This window comes from Rhipicephalus sanguineus, chromosome 10 (assembly GCF_013339695.2).
Source record: "Rhipicephalus sanguineus isolate Rsan-2018 chromosome 10, BIME_Rsan_1.4, whole genome shotgun sequence".
NCBI classification, from domain to species: Eukaryota; Metazoa; Arthropoda; class Arachnida; order Ixodida; family Ixodidae; genus Rhipicephalus; species Rhipicephalus sanguineus.
This window is the reverse complement of record NC_051185.1, coordinates 12971779-12987506: the sequence shown is the minus strand read 5'-3', so window position 1 is coordinate 12987506 and position 15728 is coordinate 12971779. Positions and strand designations below refer to the sequence as shown.

General features: G+C 47.1%; 1 protein-coding gene across 1 annotated transcript in view; it reads left to right on the top strand.

The window, feature by feature from the left end:
- Window positions 1-14183, top strand: part of LOC119407063 (ATP-binding cassette sub-family C member 3) — a 45545-nt gene extending 31362 nt beyond the window's left edge. The window contains exons 18-21 of the mRNA XM_037673901.2: window positions 837-995; window positions 2105-2271; window positions 3053-3247; window positions 13761-14183. Of these exons, the coding sequence (XP_037529829.2) occupies window positions 837-995; window positions 2105-2271; window positions 3053-3247; window positions 13761-13911 (672 nt within the window). The 3' untranslated portion in view covers window positions 13912-14183. The remainder of the gene's footprint in view (window positions 1-836; window positions 996-2104; window positions 2272-3052; window positions 3248-13760) is intronic.
- The last annotated feature ends 1545 nt before the right edge of the window (window positions 14184-15728 follow it).

Genomic DNA, 15728 nt, shown 5'->3' with positions numbered 1-15728 from the left:
TTGCCTAGCAGGCTGTATCGCAAACTTGCCTTTCTTAGGTAACGAAATAAATTACCTAACACGAACGAGTGCACCCCGTTTCATTCAAAAATGTTAACGCTATGAAAAAGTGACAGTCTTCTCGCTTTTCTCAATTGAGAGGCTTTTCAACACCCCCCGAAATTTTCTAAGCCCTGAATACCCCTTCGTTTCTTCATTTCGGCCATTTTTTTTCGCCCAAGCTCTTTACATACCACATGGTCACATTAAAGCGACTTGGATATTGCTTGGGCGCAAGCTTTTTTTTTTACCAGCGTTGTGTAACAACCCCGAAAAAAATTTCTGGCTGCGCCATTTTTATGGTGCACACTAATTAAACATATATGATGGAACGTGTGATACGTTAATACGTTTAATATAACTTGACACTACGACGATATGTTCCTAAGCAGCGCCAGTAGTTGCGTTGCCAAAATATGGAAATTTTCAGAACGCTATCAATACAGATTGTTACTGCACCCTTTTAAGTGCAACACTATTCCGACAAGCAATACAAAACCAAGTAAAGCCATCGTATCTAATCCGTAGGAGATAGGAGAATGAACGCGCTATAACACGATATTACGGCAGTGTTTGGCGATATGTTCTTCCAACCAATAACTGGTGGAGCTATAGCTTGAGAACATGCATCGACCCCGCAGAAAAAGAACAAGACTCTTTATTGGCCGGAACGGTCATATTTGCTAATATTTTCCTCAGGGGATTATACATAGGCCTCAGCTGGTGAGGATAACCTAATATCTTCTGCGGAATGGTAGGCAAGTAATAATGTAAAAATTTCCGTTCTCTAATTCCAGATCGGAGTTGTAGGACGCACCGGGGCTGGCAAGTCCTCGCTAGTGCTCGCACTACTGCGCATGCTCAGAGCTTCAGAGGGCCGCATCCTCATCGACAGCGTGGACATAGCGGGAGTACCACTCCGGAAACTGCGTCGCAGCATCACGGTCATACCTCAGGTGATACAGCATCTCAAAAGGGCATTTCACTTCGGGCTATGCGCTTGCTTATGCGCGTAAATGAAAGAAATAGCTGGGAGGCTAGTGTCATGTGGTTGTGACGATGAAGCAAGTGGAACTCCAGCAGGTAAGGATGAAACACTTTATTGGGCGAACTTGTGCCCAGGAAGAGAATAAGCGACACACTCAGCGCAACGACAGCCTTCAACTCGTTCATCGGTCGTGGGTAATCCCATCCGCGGTAAAGAACGTCGGCGTTTATACATGCGGCATCGAAGATTCTTGCCTTATCGTTGGTGGTCGCGTTAGTTCCAGAATAAACTATACTGTCCAGGTTGCGCGCTCAAGCTTATGAGAACAATCTAAAATAATCGGGAATGTTCGATATTCCGACGCGGCGTGCGCAAGGCAGTGGTCACGCGTGTAACAGGTCGGTTACATGAAAATAAATAGAAAAAGAAGCGCGCGTGGGTATACATTACGTAGCAGTGTTGAAGCCAAGAAAAATTCACCCTAACAAGTGACCATGCTGCCGTAAGCATCTGTGTCTCCTACCGAAGAAATGTCTTTTGCGGTGCGCACATCCTTCGAAAAATACCGTTGGTGCGATAGCAACGGACAGCTGTCATGATGGCACGAGCATATCAGAACAATATGCGAACTGGGTGGTTGTAAAATTATTCTGAAAGGTGTGTGACACTTAAACTCTACAGCAACCAAGTACCCAGGCCCAGGTTGGACTGCTGGAAAAGAGAAAAGGCAAAAGAGCTGCCTTCACGCACATTTTGCTGCCGAAGGCTCGTAATGTGACGTAATTCTCCCTTGTATAAATACTGCCATAATTTACCCACGCTGGCGGCACACGTGCGCCGTAGAACATGAATGTGCCGTTTGAGTTACGACTGTTTTTCGAGTGCAAGAGGGTTACATTGCACGGCTTCAAAGTAGCAGCAGAATAAAACTGTTTTTTTTTTTTGCTCATAGGAAATCTCCAATATTGGTAAAAACTACAGTTAGCCACCTATGCAGAAATGTTCGAAGAGACCGAAGTATGTGTGGGAATTGAGCGTGTGGCCTTTAATAAACAAGCCGCGTTGATGCGCTTTCAGGATCCCAGCTTGGTGAGGGGAACGCTGCGGATGAACCTGGATCCCACAAACTCGCACTCCGATCGGGAGATATGGCAGTGCTTGGAGAAGGCCCACTTGGCGAAGGTTGTCTCCAGCGATCCCAGAGGACTGATGATGGAGACAGCCGACGGTGGGAGCAACTTGAGGTAGGCTGTACAGATTAACGTGGATGTTAGCTAAATTCTCGGGTTTTGGTAGACATAAGGAGACACATTGAGCAGCGCTGCCAAGGCCACGTTCCAGGAACTCCAAAGTCACGGTGCCGGTGGAGCCATCTGAATTTAATTGCACAAGCGAGCAGCGAAAAATCGGCTGTAACCGAAGATTTTCACTTCTAATTAATCTGTTTCCTGATAGCTTGTATTCATTTTGGTAAAAACGATGTAGGAGTGATGCACACGGGGCTCGCAGCGGCCGCAGTGAAGTATTGCGCGTCAATTTGATGTTATCGCACTTGAAATTAACACGATGTGTAGGAATAGACGCGGACGACATTGTGATGTGCAGCTTTCTAAAACTGCACGTCACATTTCCCGTTCCATTGTTATTAGTATCCCTTGATGAATGAGCTTTTACTAGCGAAGCTGTTCTAAATCAAGCCTACGCCGTCGGCATGTCTGTCCTGTGTCACGCAAGTCACGTGACCAGAAGGGGGTGAATAAAGAAAAACTAAACCATGATAATGCTTGGAATTATAATGCTGTTAAATGACGATGATGATGCTCGAAATGATGATGATCATGATGATGATCACCCATAATCACAACCACATCACCTCCAAACACACATAATCACAGAATCCCACAAAACCACAGAGAAACACAAGACCACCAAAGCTGTTTACAGATTCCACTTCGAGGAAGTGGGTTAGTTTTTTTCAAGTTATGCTTGATATGTCGCTTATCAGTGTGACGCATTGGTTTGCAGCGTGGGCCAGCGGCAGCTGGTGTGCTTGGCGCGGGCATTGCTTCGTGGAACGAAGGTCCTCCTCCTGGACGAGGCCACGTCACAGATGGACGGTGACACCGACCAGCTCATCCAGGTGGCGCTGAGGGACGCCTTTGCGCAATGCACGCTCTTCACAATCGCGCATCGCATACACACTGTCCTCGACTACGACAGGTAAGCGCAAGAAAGGCACGAAACCCCTGGCAAATTGTTCAGTCTTGTTACTAGAGCCAACGTGGATGCGTGAAGCAGTTGTTGTAACTACCACTTCATTGAAACGAGAGGAATCTCAGAAAGGCAAGCTTTGTCTACTTCTAACAAGCGTGTGAGAGACGGAGTGTTCTTTATTGAAAAGCAGAATAGTTAACCAGCGTACATTCGCTTACTTGCCATTCTGCAAGAGATGAGAAAGATAGGCCCTAGGTGAACTTGGGCAGATGAATGTCTAGAAGAATGCAGGTCTTGTGACTATTTTCTTTTACCAATAAGTGAGGCCAATGTTTCACGGGGTCATTGGACAACCAAAACTAGCTGCGGGGAGGGGGGTGGGCTACTGCTATTGCAGCATTCAGAAACAGAGCTAGTAAAAGTGTGAACTCAAGATAGATTAAGCAAGATAAATATTCATCAGCAAGACAATAACCGGCAAATATTAGGGGTGTGCGAATATTCGAACGTTTCGAATATTCGTCGAATATTACATCCGAAATATTCGTATTCGATTCGAAAATCGTGTATTCGAAAAGTTTCGAATAATCGGTAACTTCGAATATTCGAAAAATTCGAATATGCGATTCGATTATCATGCATAAATTAACTCGTCTTCCACATTTCTGCTGCGTTCGTATAGCTAAAAATGTTGCCGAGAGGAGCGATACGCATCGTATGTACACGGAGGCACGATATCTGCCTGCCACGAGCGCCCCAATACGTATGATTTATTGCGGGTGCATCTCCGACGTGCAGCGCTGTTGGCGATCATGTAACTGTACATTTTCAATATTATGCGGCCGTAACGTGCCGCACTACCACTCGTTCACTATGCGGGACCACTTCTTAAGAAAGACAGTGACCCATGTGAGTGGTGGCGGACTGTAGGCACCTTCAGATACCCCAGTCTGGCAAAGCTTTGCCCCATGTAACTCCCTACACCAGCCACTTCCGTTTCAAGCGCACGTGCCTTTTCAGTGGCAGGGGGGGGGGGGGGTTGTCTCTGTTACAAGGGAGCGCCTGCTGCCTGGTCATGTGGAGCAACTCATATTTCTTCATGATAACATGTAGTCATTACTTTCATTGTGCCGTGATATTGTTACGTGAGTGACAGTCGCTTTTACAAGTCGCTATTCACAAGATATATTTTCAAGAACGGCTGCAGCGCTGAGCAATCCGGCTCCGAGCTCGAGCAGCTAACGACCTTCGTCCTCTTCGTCGGGCGCACACGCGCGTCGACAATATGGATTCCGGCAGCCTACATGTAGCATAACCCCCGGCGCAAAGGCGCCGTCTCGGCGCATCTAGGCGTCAACGTCATTGGGCGAGTGGTACTGCTTCAGGCGTGCGACGTGTACGATGTCGCTGGCATGCGGGGTGGATGAAGACGACGAGTCAGCAGGAGCGATTTCATAGGTGACGGGAGTCACCGCACGAAGCACTCGGTATGGCCCTGTGTACCGAGAGAGCAGTTTGTCGGACAGGCCAACGTGCCGGGTCGGAGACCACAGCAGAACCAAAGAACCGGGCGAAAAGTGTACGTCGCGGTGTCGTTGATCATACCGACGGCGTTGGTTCTCTTGGGAGGTCAGAAGGCGAGTACGAGCGGCTTCGCGTGCATGAGCGGCCCGGCTGATAGCGTCCAGGGCGTATTCAGTGGTCGGAGCTGCTGGCAACGGAATGACTGTATCAAGGGGCAATGTGGGTTCGCGGCCGAACAGCAGGAAAAATGGGGAGTAACCAGCCGTGTCATGGCGCGAGGAATTGTAGGCAAATGTCACGTACGGTAGAGCAAGGTCCCAGTCGGAGTGGTCTGAGGAAACATACTTTGAAAGCATGTCGGTTAGGGTTCGGTTCAGACGCTCCGTGAGGCCATTCGTTTGCGGATGGTACGACGTAGTGAGCTTATGCCGCGTTTCACATGAACGCAGGATGTCCGCTATGACTCTCGATAGAAATGTGCGGCCACGGTCCGTGAGCAGCTGGCGTGGAGCACCGTGTTGCAAGATCACGTCGCGCAGAAGAAAATCGGCGACATCTGTGGCGCAGCTTGTTGGAAGAGCTCGTGTGATGGCGTAGCGTGTGGCGTAGTCTGTGGCCACAGCTATCCACCTGTTGCCAGCAGAAGACAGGGGAAAAGGGCCGAGTAGGTCAAAGCCGACGCGAAAGAAGGGTTCGGACGAAATGTCGAGGGGTTGAAGGCACCCAGCCGGAAGCGTCGATGGTGTTTTGCGGCGTTGACATTTCTCACACGCCGCGACGTATCGTCTGACGGAGCGTGCGAGACCTGGCCAATAGAAGCGACGGCGGATTCGGTCGTATGTGCGGGACACACCAAGGTGACCGGCAGTTGGAACGTCGTGAAGTTCGTGGAGTACAGCGGAGCGGAGGTGTTTGGGTACAACAAGCAGCAGGGATGGTCCGTCTGGATGAAAGTTGTGGCGGTATAGCGTACCATTCTGGAGTACGAACGAGCGATGAGATCGGTCCGAAGGCGAGGCTTCGAGGCACTCGATGATAGCCCGTAAGGATGCATCACGGCGTTGCTCGTCGGCTATGTGGGTCAGTTGGGAAACGGTGCATACGCAAGCGTCGGTGTCAGGGACGGTGCGCGACTCGCCAACCGGATAGCGAGATAGGCAGTCGGCGTCCTGATGCAGGCGTCCAGACTTGTACGTCACTGCAAAAGTGTACTCTTGCAGTCGCAGAGCCCAGCGACCAAGTCGACCTGTGGGATCCCTTAATGATGAAAGCCAGCAGAGCGCGTGGTGGTCGGTGACTACGGAGAAGTGAGTGCCATATAAATATGGACGGAACTTGGAGACCGCCCAGACAAGAGCAAGGCATTCTCTTTCGGTGATCGAATAGTTGCGCTCCGCAGGTGTAAGGAGGCGACTAGCGTAGGCGATAACGCGGTCGTGTCCCTGCTGACGTTGGGCGAGGACGGCTCCGATCCCGTGACCACTGGCATCAGTTCGGACCTCAGTCGGGGCGGATGGGTCAAAGTGGGCCAATATAGGTGGCGTTGTCAAAATTGTGATGAGGTGAGAGAAGGCGGCAGCTTGAGTGGACCCCCACGAAAATGGGACGTCTTTCTTTAGAAGATCAGTAAGTGGTCGAGCGATTGCTGCAAAGTCCTTCACGAACCGCCGGAAATAGGAACAGAGTCCCACAAAACTCCGAACATCTTTGGCGGATTTGGGTACTGGGAAACTGGTGACGGCACGAATTTTCTCAGGGTCCGGCCGCACACCAGAAGCATCAACGAGGTGGCCCAACACTGTAATCTGTTGGCGGCCGAAGTGACACTTCGACGAGTTCAACTGGAGGCCAGCATTGCGGAAGACGTCGAGAATAGCCGACAGACGCTCAAGGTGGGTCTCAAATGTAGGTGAAAATACGAGGACGTCGTCTAGGTAACAAAGGCATGTTGACCATTTGAACCCTTGTAGCAGAGAGTCCATCATGCGCTCGAACGTGGCTGGGGCGTTGCATAGACCGAAGGGCATAACCTTGAATTGGTACAGGCCATCGGGAGTAACGAAGGCGGTCTTTTCTTGGTCTTTCTCGTCCACGGCAATCTGCCAATAACCGGAGCGAAGGTCTATGGATGAAAAGTAGCGTGCGCCATGGAGACAATCGAGAGCGTCATCAATGCGGGGCAAAGGATACACGTCCTTTTTCGTAATTCGATTTAGATGCCGGTAATCGATGCAGAAACGCCACGTGTTGTCTTTCTTTTTAACCAGGACGACGGGTGACGCCCAAGGGCTCGATGAGGGCTCAATAATGCCGTTAGCTAACATCTTGTTTACTTCTTCTTGAATAATCTGGCGCTCCGATACGGACACCCGATACGGTCGACGGTGAATGGGAACAGCATCACCTGTGTTGATACGGTGCTGCACAAGAGAAGTTTGGCCGAGTGGTCGATTGTCAAGGTCAAAGATCTCGCGGTAAGAAGCCAAAAGGCGGATGAGGGCGGCTGATTGCGCTGGGGGGAGGTCTGGGGCAATCATGGGGCGTAATGCCATGTCGAGGCTTGTGGTATCGGGTGGGCGACAAGGAATATTGGAGCATACGTCTGCTGCAAAAGAGGTGACGTGGTCATCGGCTAAGGACCGCAACGTGGCGATTAAGATGCCTTGAGGGAGGACTTGCTTCGTGAAGCCGAAATTTATGACGGGGAGATGTACCCGGTTAGCGGCTATAGTTATGACGCAGTGAGGCACAGTGATGTCACGTGCCAGAAGTACATCAGTAATCGGCGTGACGACGTAGTGCCCATCCAACACGGATGAAGTCGTTGTGAATTCGGCGAATGTTAGGGCTTTAGGCGGTAGGCGGATGAAATCCGAGGTGCAGAGGCTGTGTGGGAGGTCGGGGTGAATATCTGGCTGAAGAGGAAGGTCCAAGCAAAGAGTACCAGCGGAACAGTCTATCAGGGCAGAATGGGTCGACAGGAAGTCCATCCCTAGGATGAGGTCATGAGGACAATTATGGAGCACCGTGAAGAGGACAGGAACGTAACGGTCAGCTATGCTTATGCGAGCTGTACACATTCCAGTGACAGGAACAGTTCCGCCATCGGCGACGCGTACAGCTTTTGTAGTAGCAGGTGTGAGGACTTTTTTCAGTCGGCGACAAAGACGAGCACTGATTATGGACACGTGAGCTCCAGTATCGACTAGAGCCGTCAAAGAAATACCGTCCACATGCACATCGATGAGGTTCTTGTTCGTAGGAAGCGTCAACGGAGGATTTGGTTCAGAAGGAGATGATGCAGCACTACCTCCAGGAGCTGCACGATCTAGTTTTCCGTCGGGTACGATGCAAAGTTGGGCGGCGAGGGGTGGCGGCGGGGTTGGGGCGACGGGGAACGACGGCGTTGAGGGGACGGTGAACGAGCAGGAGGGCGGCTGTTAGGTGTGTCACCAGTAGGGTCTGTACGGCTGGGCGAATACCGGCGAAGATCTTCATATGGGCGGGAAGGCGAGAAAAATTGGGTCCTATATGGCGGCGTCCAAGTGGCGCGGCAGTAGCGGGATACATGACCAACGCGGTGGCACCGGAAGCAGATGGGTCTGTCGTCGGGAGTACGCCATTCCGCTGGGTTGCGAGATCGTGGAGGAACGAATGGGTCACTTCGAGGTGCATTCATGGGCATTGGTCGGGACGAGGGGCGAGAGACGGGGCAGGCGACAGGGAACCCGAGGTTGGCGAATTCTTGTCGTACGACCGCCTGAATAACGGAGACCGCGGGGGTTGGTTGTATAGTGGCATGGTCGAATGGAGAGGGCTGGAACGGCGCTGGACTTGCCGCTTCAAGTTCCCGTCGAACGATACGCGTTACACTCTGCTCAAAGGGCGGTGTAGCGGCGGAATCGGAGCAGGTGGACGTGGCAGCCGTGTTTGGCAACCGAGAAAATTGAGGGTGCACACGACGGCTTTTGGCCGTTTCGAAACGGCGGCATTCTTGAATGATGCGGTCGATAGTCGAGACGTTGGTGTAGACCAGCAAATGGAAAGCGTCGTCCGCGATGCCTTTCAAAACGTGACCCACTTTGTCAGCTTCGGGCATTGCCTCGTCCACTTTCCGGCAAAGAGCAAGCACTTCTTGTATGTATGAGACATACGACTCAGTAGGTGACTGGACACGGGTAGCGAGCTCTTGTCGTGCAGCTGCGTGGCGACCGGTCGGGTTCCCAAAGATGTCACGTAGCTTCTCCTTGAACGTGTCCCAGCTGGTGAGCTCGGTCTCATGTGTTTCGTACCAGATGCGCGGGGTTCCGTCCAAGTAGAAGAGAACATTAGCGAGCATCATGGTAGGGTCCCACCGGTGAGTTTGACTGACCCGTTCATACAGGCGAAGCCAGTAGTCGACGTCGAGGCCAGGTTGCGCAGAGAATGTCCCAGGATCGCGGGGGGTGGGGACCGCAACAAAGGTTGTCGTAGGAGCCGCAGATGGAGATGGGGACGGGTTGTCATTGGAAGCCATGGCGAGAGGCTGGATGACGCGGCCACTGCGGAGCTGCGTGATGAGGACGGGGAACGTTCCACCTCCACCAAATATGTTACGTGAGTGACAGTCGCTTTTACAAGTCGCTATTCACAAGATATATTTTCAAGAACGGCTGCAGCGCTGAGCAATCCGGCTCCGAGCTCGAGCAGTAGTAGTAGTAGTAGTAGTAGCCTCTACTGCATGGCTCATACCCACTCAGGGGGATTGGCCAAGAAGTTGTCTTACAAAAAAATTTTTTTTTTTAATAATATTTTGAGTATTGAATGCTGATGCCAATAAAAAGAATAAATAAATAAATAATAGCAATGCATATATAAAAAAAAAACACGTACGCATCAATGAAAGAGTGCAATAATAGTTTTTTAAACATACAGATCAGACACTTTAATCATTGTTCCGAATAGGAATTAGAATAAAAATAATAATAAGAAGAAGCACAATGATAATGAAAATATTATCAAAACTTTTTTTGTTGTTTGTTATAATAATACTTATACAAGCGGAAATTTAAAGCCGTATTCGTTTTGTTTCTTGAAGGTAGCTACACACGGCATCAAACGCATTTCTGTGGCTGAAGCCCAGAGTTGCAGCACCGAAGGTAAGAACATTGTCAATTGTAAATTGCAGCCCCAGGTTAGCGAATGGGCTATCAAGAAGTCTTTTTCTGAGTAATCTGTATCTGCGACATGATAAAAAGTAGTGCTCTATTGATTCTATTTCTAAACAAAAGTGACATAGGGGCGATACCGCCAGACCAGCCCTGTGTGAATATAGATTTAACGAGGGCACACGACATCGTAGTCTAGTTACTAATACTTCCAATTGTCTAGTAGGACACCATTGGATCTTCCACGGAAATTTTAAATGACTAAATTCTGTCCTAGCTGTTATTGATTCTATGGCGTCTGCACGAAGTGAAAATTTTCTATATCTAATCGCAGTTATACTGGCCACTACAGGAAGGACAGGAACAACTGGGCCATTCAATGCAGCTCGCGCTAGTGAGTCGGCCATTTCATTTAATTCTAATCCAGAGTGGCCAGGCACCCATAATAATTTTAAGAGCTTCAGCTGTGGAGGAATTAGCGTCAGGAACGTCTTTAGGGCAGTTGATTTTGATGAAGCTGTAAGGGACGTGCATACTGACATGGAGTCTGTTATTATTATTGCGCTATGGGCGTTCAAATCTAATTTACGCAGGGCTAGAATAATTGCCAAGAGTTCAGCTTCAAAAATGGGGGTGAAGTCCGGTAGTCTTAATGAAAATGACCAACCAAGCGAAGGGGAGTAAATGCCTACTCCTGCCTTTTCGTCTATTACTGAAGCGTCTGTGGCTACTACATTATTTGTTTCCACGTGTGCAAGGTAATCTTGTAGCCGGCTATTTAATACCCTGTATGGTTGAAATTTAGGTTTAGGGGGGAAAATCTCATCATATTCTATCTTTAGATTCTGATTGGACACATTTGCTGCAGGCACATCTCGAATTTTCACGTTTATCCGGTCTAGCTGCTTCTGAACAAAAATAATCTGTGGTGTATGAAAACGTGGCCAATGAGCAAGAAAAAAGGAGTCTTGGTTTTTTATAAAAGCATATTCAGATCGTCTTAATGGATAGCTATAAAATTTTAAAAATGCCTGCACCGTTAGGATGCGGAATCGACAAGGCAATGTTGGCAATCTAGCTTCCTGGTACATAACATTGTTAGCTACAAACCTAGGGAGCCCTAGACATAATCGCAAGGCTTCTCGCTCCAGCAGAATCAAAGGCTTAATTTTGTAAGCAGGGCCACCTGAGAACAATACACACCCAAATTCTAATATTGGACGCATGTACATTTTATATATCATCACCATTGTGTCCCTACGTAATCCATATCGTCTGCTGCTCAGTCTGCGCAGTATGCCTAAGGCACTTTGTGCCTTAGATGCAATACTTTCTATGTGAGGAGTCCAGTTTAGCTTGCCATTATAAATTATCCCCAAATATTTAAGCGACTCAACCTGTGGAATGGGCTCTTGTTTATAACATATTGAAATTGAGATGGGGTCTGTTAATGGAAATATTAACAGTGCGCTTTTATTTACATTTAAGGTCATGCAAATTGCCTCTAGCCATATCTCTAGCATATTTATATATGTCTGCAATTTTTGATATAAAGAATGAATGTCACTATCTGCCGCGAAGAATGCAATATCGTCTGCATAAATATATGTTTGCACGTCCTGGCAAGTGGGGATTGAGCTCATTAATATGTTAAATAATACAGGAGACAAGACTGCTCCTTGGGGGACTCCGCGAGTCTGTTTAAACTTTGACGATGCGCTTCCATCCTTAAAACAATAAAATTCTCTAGCCTTCAAAAATTCCCTCAGCCATGCAATCATATATTGTGGTAGATTGTGGCTCTGTAAGATGTCTAATAATACTGAATGTTCCACACTGTCATATGCTTTGGCTATATCTAGTGTCACTAGAGCAGCGTGTTGCCTTCTTTTTCGAGCAAGTTGAATGCGGCTTTCTAAATCTGCGTGTGCGCACCATATTGAGCACTCTGCTCTAAAACCAATTTGATTTGGATTTAGTACTACGTTTTCTGCCAGCCAGACTGTAATTCTTTTATGTAACACCCTTTCTATGAGTTTTACCATATTCGATGTAAGAGAAATAGGTCGTATATTTTCTATGTTATAGCCTAATCCTGGTCGTTTTTCTATCGGAATTATTTTAGCTAGTTTCCAATCGTACGGAATCCAGGTGTAATTTAACGAATAATTCACAGTGTTTAGGAGGTCACATGGTGACAATTTGAATAGTATTTTTATCATATTAACTGTAATTCCGTCCGGACCTGGAGCTGACGAGGGCAAATCTTGAATCACCTGAGCCAATTCTTCCAATGTAACTTTGGCAAAATCTGTCATTAACGCTGGTATTTGCAAACTGTACGGCTTAGTTGATGTAAATCGACACTCCAGTCCTCTACCTATAACTTCCAAAGATTTCTTCATTTCCTCTGACGACATAATTTCATAATCTAAGTTAGTTGGAGATGGCAGAATTTTACGTAATCTCATAAATCTAAACAGCGCATTTTTATTCTTAGGTTTTGACAGGTAATCATAGTGTTTCCTATCATATTCCTCTTTAGCTAAAGAAACTGTGCGTTTAAAATTTGCAGCGTAAAACTTGTAATCAGACCAATTTTGGGGGCACTGGTTATACAGAAGTTTTTTCCAAGCTGCCTGTCGTCGTCGGAAATCACGTGCACAGTCTGAATTCCACCAAGGACTATGGGCGGTACTCTTTACAGTTTCGACAACAAATTCTGCCTTTTTGTACGCTCTTTTATCAATGCACTTAGTCTCATAGCTTTTGTGTCTTCTCGTTCTTCAGTATGGGTGGTCAAAGCAGTTTCTAGATCTTTTTTAAATTTGCTATAATTAATAAATACTCGAGTCTGAGAACATGACGGTGTTATTGTGCAAACAATCTCAAACATCACTGGCAAGTGATCGCTGTTGGTGGCACACTCCAAGGCTGTCCATGATACACTAGTGAGTGACGAACTCACAAAGCTTACATCCAAGGCTGAGCGAGATCGATGACTAATAAATGTAGGCGTTCGCGAATTCAGGCAACGCAGATTGTTATCTGCTGTCCACTCCCACAATCGTTTACCACACCGATCAGTGCGAAAACCCCAGCACGTATGGTGCGAGTTAAAATCGCCCACCACAATTTTATCCTTACAAATAGATGTTACTGCGGCGTCCAAGCATCGAGTTTCTTGCACACCTGTAGGGAAGTACGCATTGACTAACAAGAGGGGCTGGCATCCTGGCAACGTTATTTCCAGAGCAAAAATTTCGCTTTCAGGTGACATATGCTTATATACAATTTTCGCCTTGAGACTTATTCTATTATTGATAAAAAATGCCAGACCTCCGCCTTTCGAAGCAGCTAACGACCTTCGTCCTCTTCGTCGGGCGCACACGCGCGTCGACAATATGGATTCCGGCAGCCTACATGTAGCAATATTTGCTTGTGTTGTGATGTGCATTGTGCTAGCCTGGACATTGTGTTCTGGAGATAGCAGTGTATGTTGTGTTGCCAGTCAGGCAGTTAATGTTTTTTTTTTTTCAAATAGCTACATGTTAAATAAAATATTGTTACTGTGGAGGTATTTTTCCTTTGATATTCGGTATTCGATTCGATATTCGAAGGTGGATATTCGTATTCGATTCGTATTCGAAAAATTTGATATTCGCACACCCCTAGTAAATATCTCTAAAGGCTATCTCTAAACACAGTTGACAAAGAAGAAAAAGATGGTCTTAAGTAAATTCGTAAGGGACCACGTGAATTTTTCAGCGCGTGCATGTTCTATTTATTAAAGGTTACGCCACAGGGCATACGATACAACACATCAAGTTACTCGTATTTATTCGCAGAATACTCGTCCTGGAGGATGGCAAGGTTAAGGAGTTCGACTCCGTGTCACATCTGCTCTCCGACAAGTCATCGATGTTCTACAACATGGCCATCGAAGCTGGCATCAATAGCGCACGAAGAAAACCCGAACTTATCAGCACCACTTTGTGATTGGTGCTTTTCGTTGTACTATACGTAAGGCGCGCACAAGGACAAGACATTACTGTATGCGGGTGCCCCCAAGGACAAAACACGAACGTCTTGTCCTTGTATGCACCGTACGTAAGCACCATGCATCACTGACTTACTCATAACGTCGTCTCAGTGATCTTTTACCTGTTTTATCATTGTACAAACACTGCATCGTGAAGTGGGGAGCCCACAATGTCATAATGGGTTACACTTGAAGTCCAATTATATATACTGCCTATTAAATAGTTATTTATATTCCGATTTCTGTCGTGATATGTCTAAGGACAACGTTGGTGGAGACAGGCCACCTTGTCTAAACGCTGGCTTCCACACCATATTTGTTCAACTACTTCCCATTTTTAGGTTTAGTTACCTTAATATTACAGCAGGAACTATACTTATCCATGCTCGTAACAATCACTGCTCACAGTATTAAAGCGCAGTATTGATACATATGCTCTAAACGAATGAGGACAAATCACATGACACTCCGAACTGATCATTGATGGAATGTTCCTTTAAACGGTTATCTGCACCAACGATCGATTGAATGACCACACTACTAGCTTCAACAACTGGCTTCTGCTAGAGTACTTCATGGAAACCATTTGCGCAGTGGGAAACACGGCGAGCGTCCAAACGAGCTTGTGTGCACGCGGGACATTCTAAAAGGTATTCTGTACCGCATGATTAGGCATGCGCTTGTGGCGTATTGGTAAAGTATAGGCTTCGGCGCGGTACGAGAGGCCCATTATTCGAATCCAGCCGTCGGAACATGTTCCAGTTTTTGTGTTTATTGATGTATGCTCTGCGCTGAGGCGCGCGCGCGTGTTTGTGTGTGTGTGTGCGTGTGTGTGTGTGTGTGTTTCTTTCTTTCTTTTCTTACTACTGTAAGAACTGTACACTGGCCTGTGGATATACATATAGCGGCAGCAATAAAGTAGGCACTTACAAGGAAGTTAAGATGACTTTTAGCTGTCTTACGGTGGCAGTTTCTTCAGCTTCGTTGTAGCGCGGCAAAGGACACGGACACCAGAAGGAAACGTACAACGACAACTTCTGGTGTGCATGTCCTTTGCCCCGCTACAACGGAGCTTGGGAAATGACCCATTAGCAACAAGCCCACCTATTCACCCTGGTAAATCATGCTAAATGGGGTGTATTCTAATCACAAGATTGAGCTGAGGGCTACACCCGATTGCCCTATTCTAATCGGTGTCACCACATTAAATTTTTGTCGCAATCACGATCTGCTGTCTATATATTGACAGATTTGATTTTATGGGCGGTTAAATTTATTCTGCAGGGAGGTGGGGGGTGTATTTCTAGATCAGCAGCTGCAAAAATAAGAATTATATGCAACTGGACGAATATGTTTTGTCGATGCTTGCTGATCACACAAATGCATTTGTAGCAATTGAAGGTGGGTTCTTTTTAGAACTTGAACCGCATGAAACACGCCGATTTCAAGGTTACATCATTGCACTTGGGCAGAGTAACTAAATAGTATTGTTGCACTGAAATCTTTACATTCACTACGTTATCTACCCGATTATTACAGATATTACGCTGGTATAACTACAAGGTGAGGATGACAACCATGAAAGCGAATACGCGCCCACTGAAGAAAACTATCGGAGGTTCATCTTCGTAGTGACACATCGCATCAGGATTAAGTTAATATACGAATATACACATAACGCGTGCTTTTCTACGAGTGATCGTAGCAAAAAAAAAAAAAAAAGATCGGAGATGCGTTTATTTTGCTGGCGCAGCACGCTCTCTCCGTACACTAC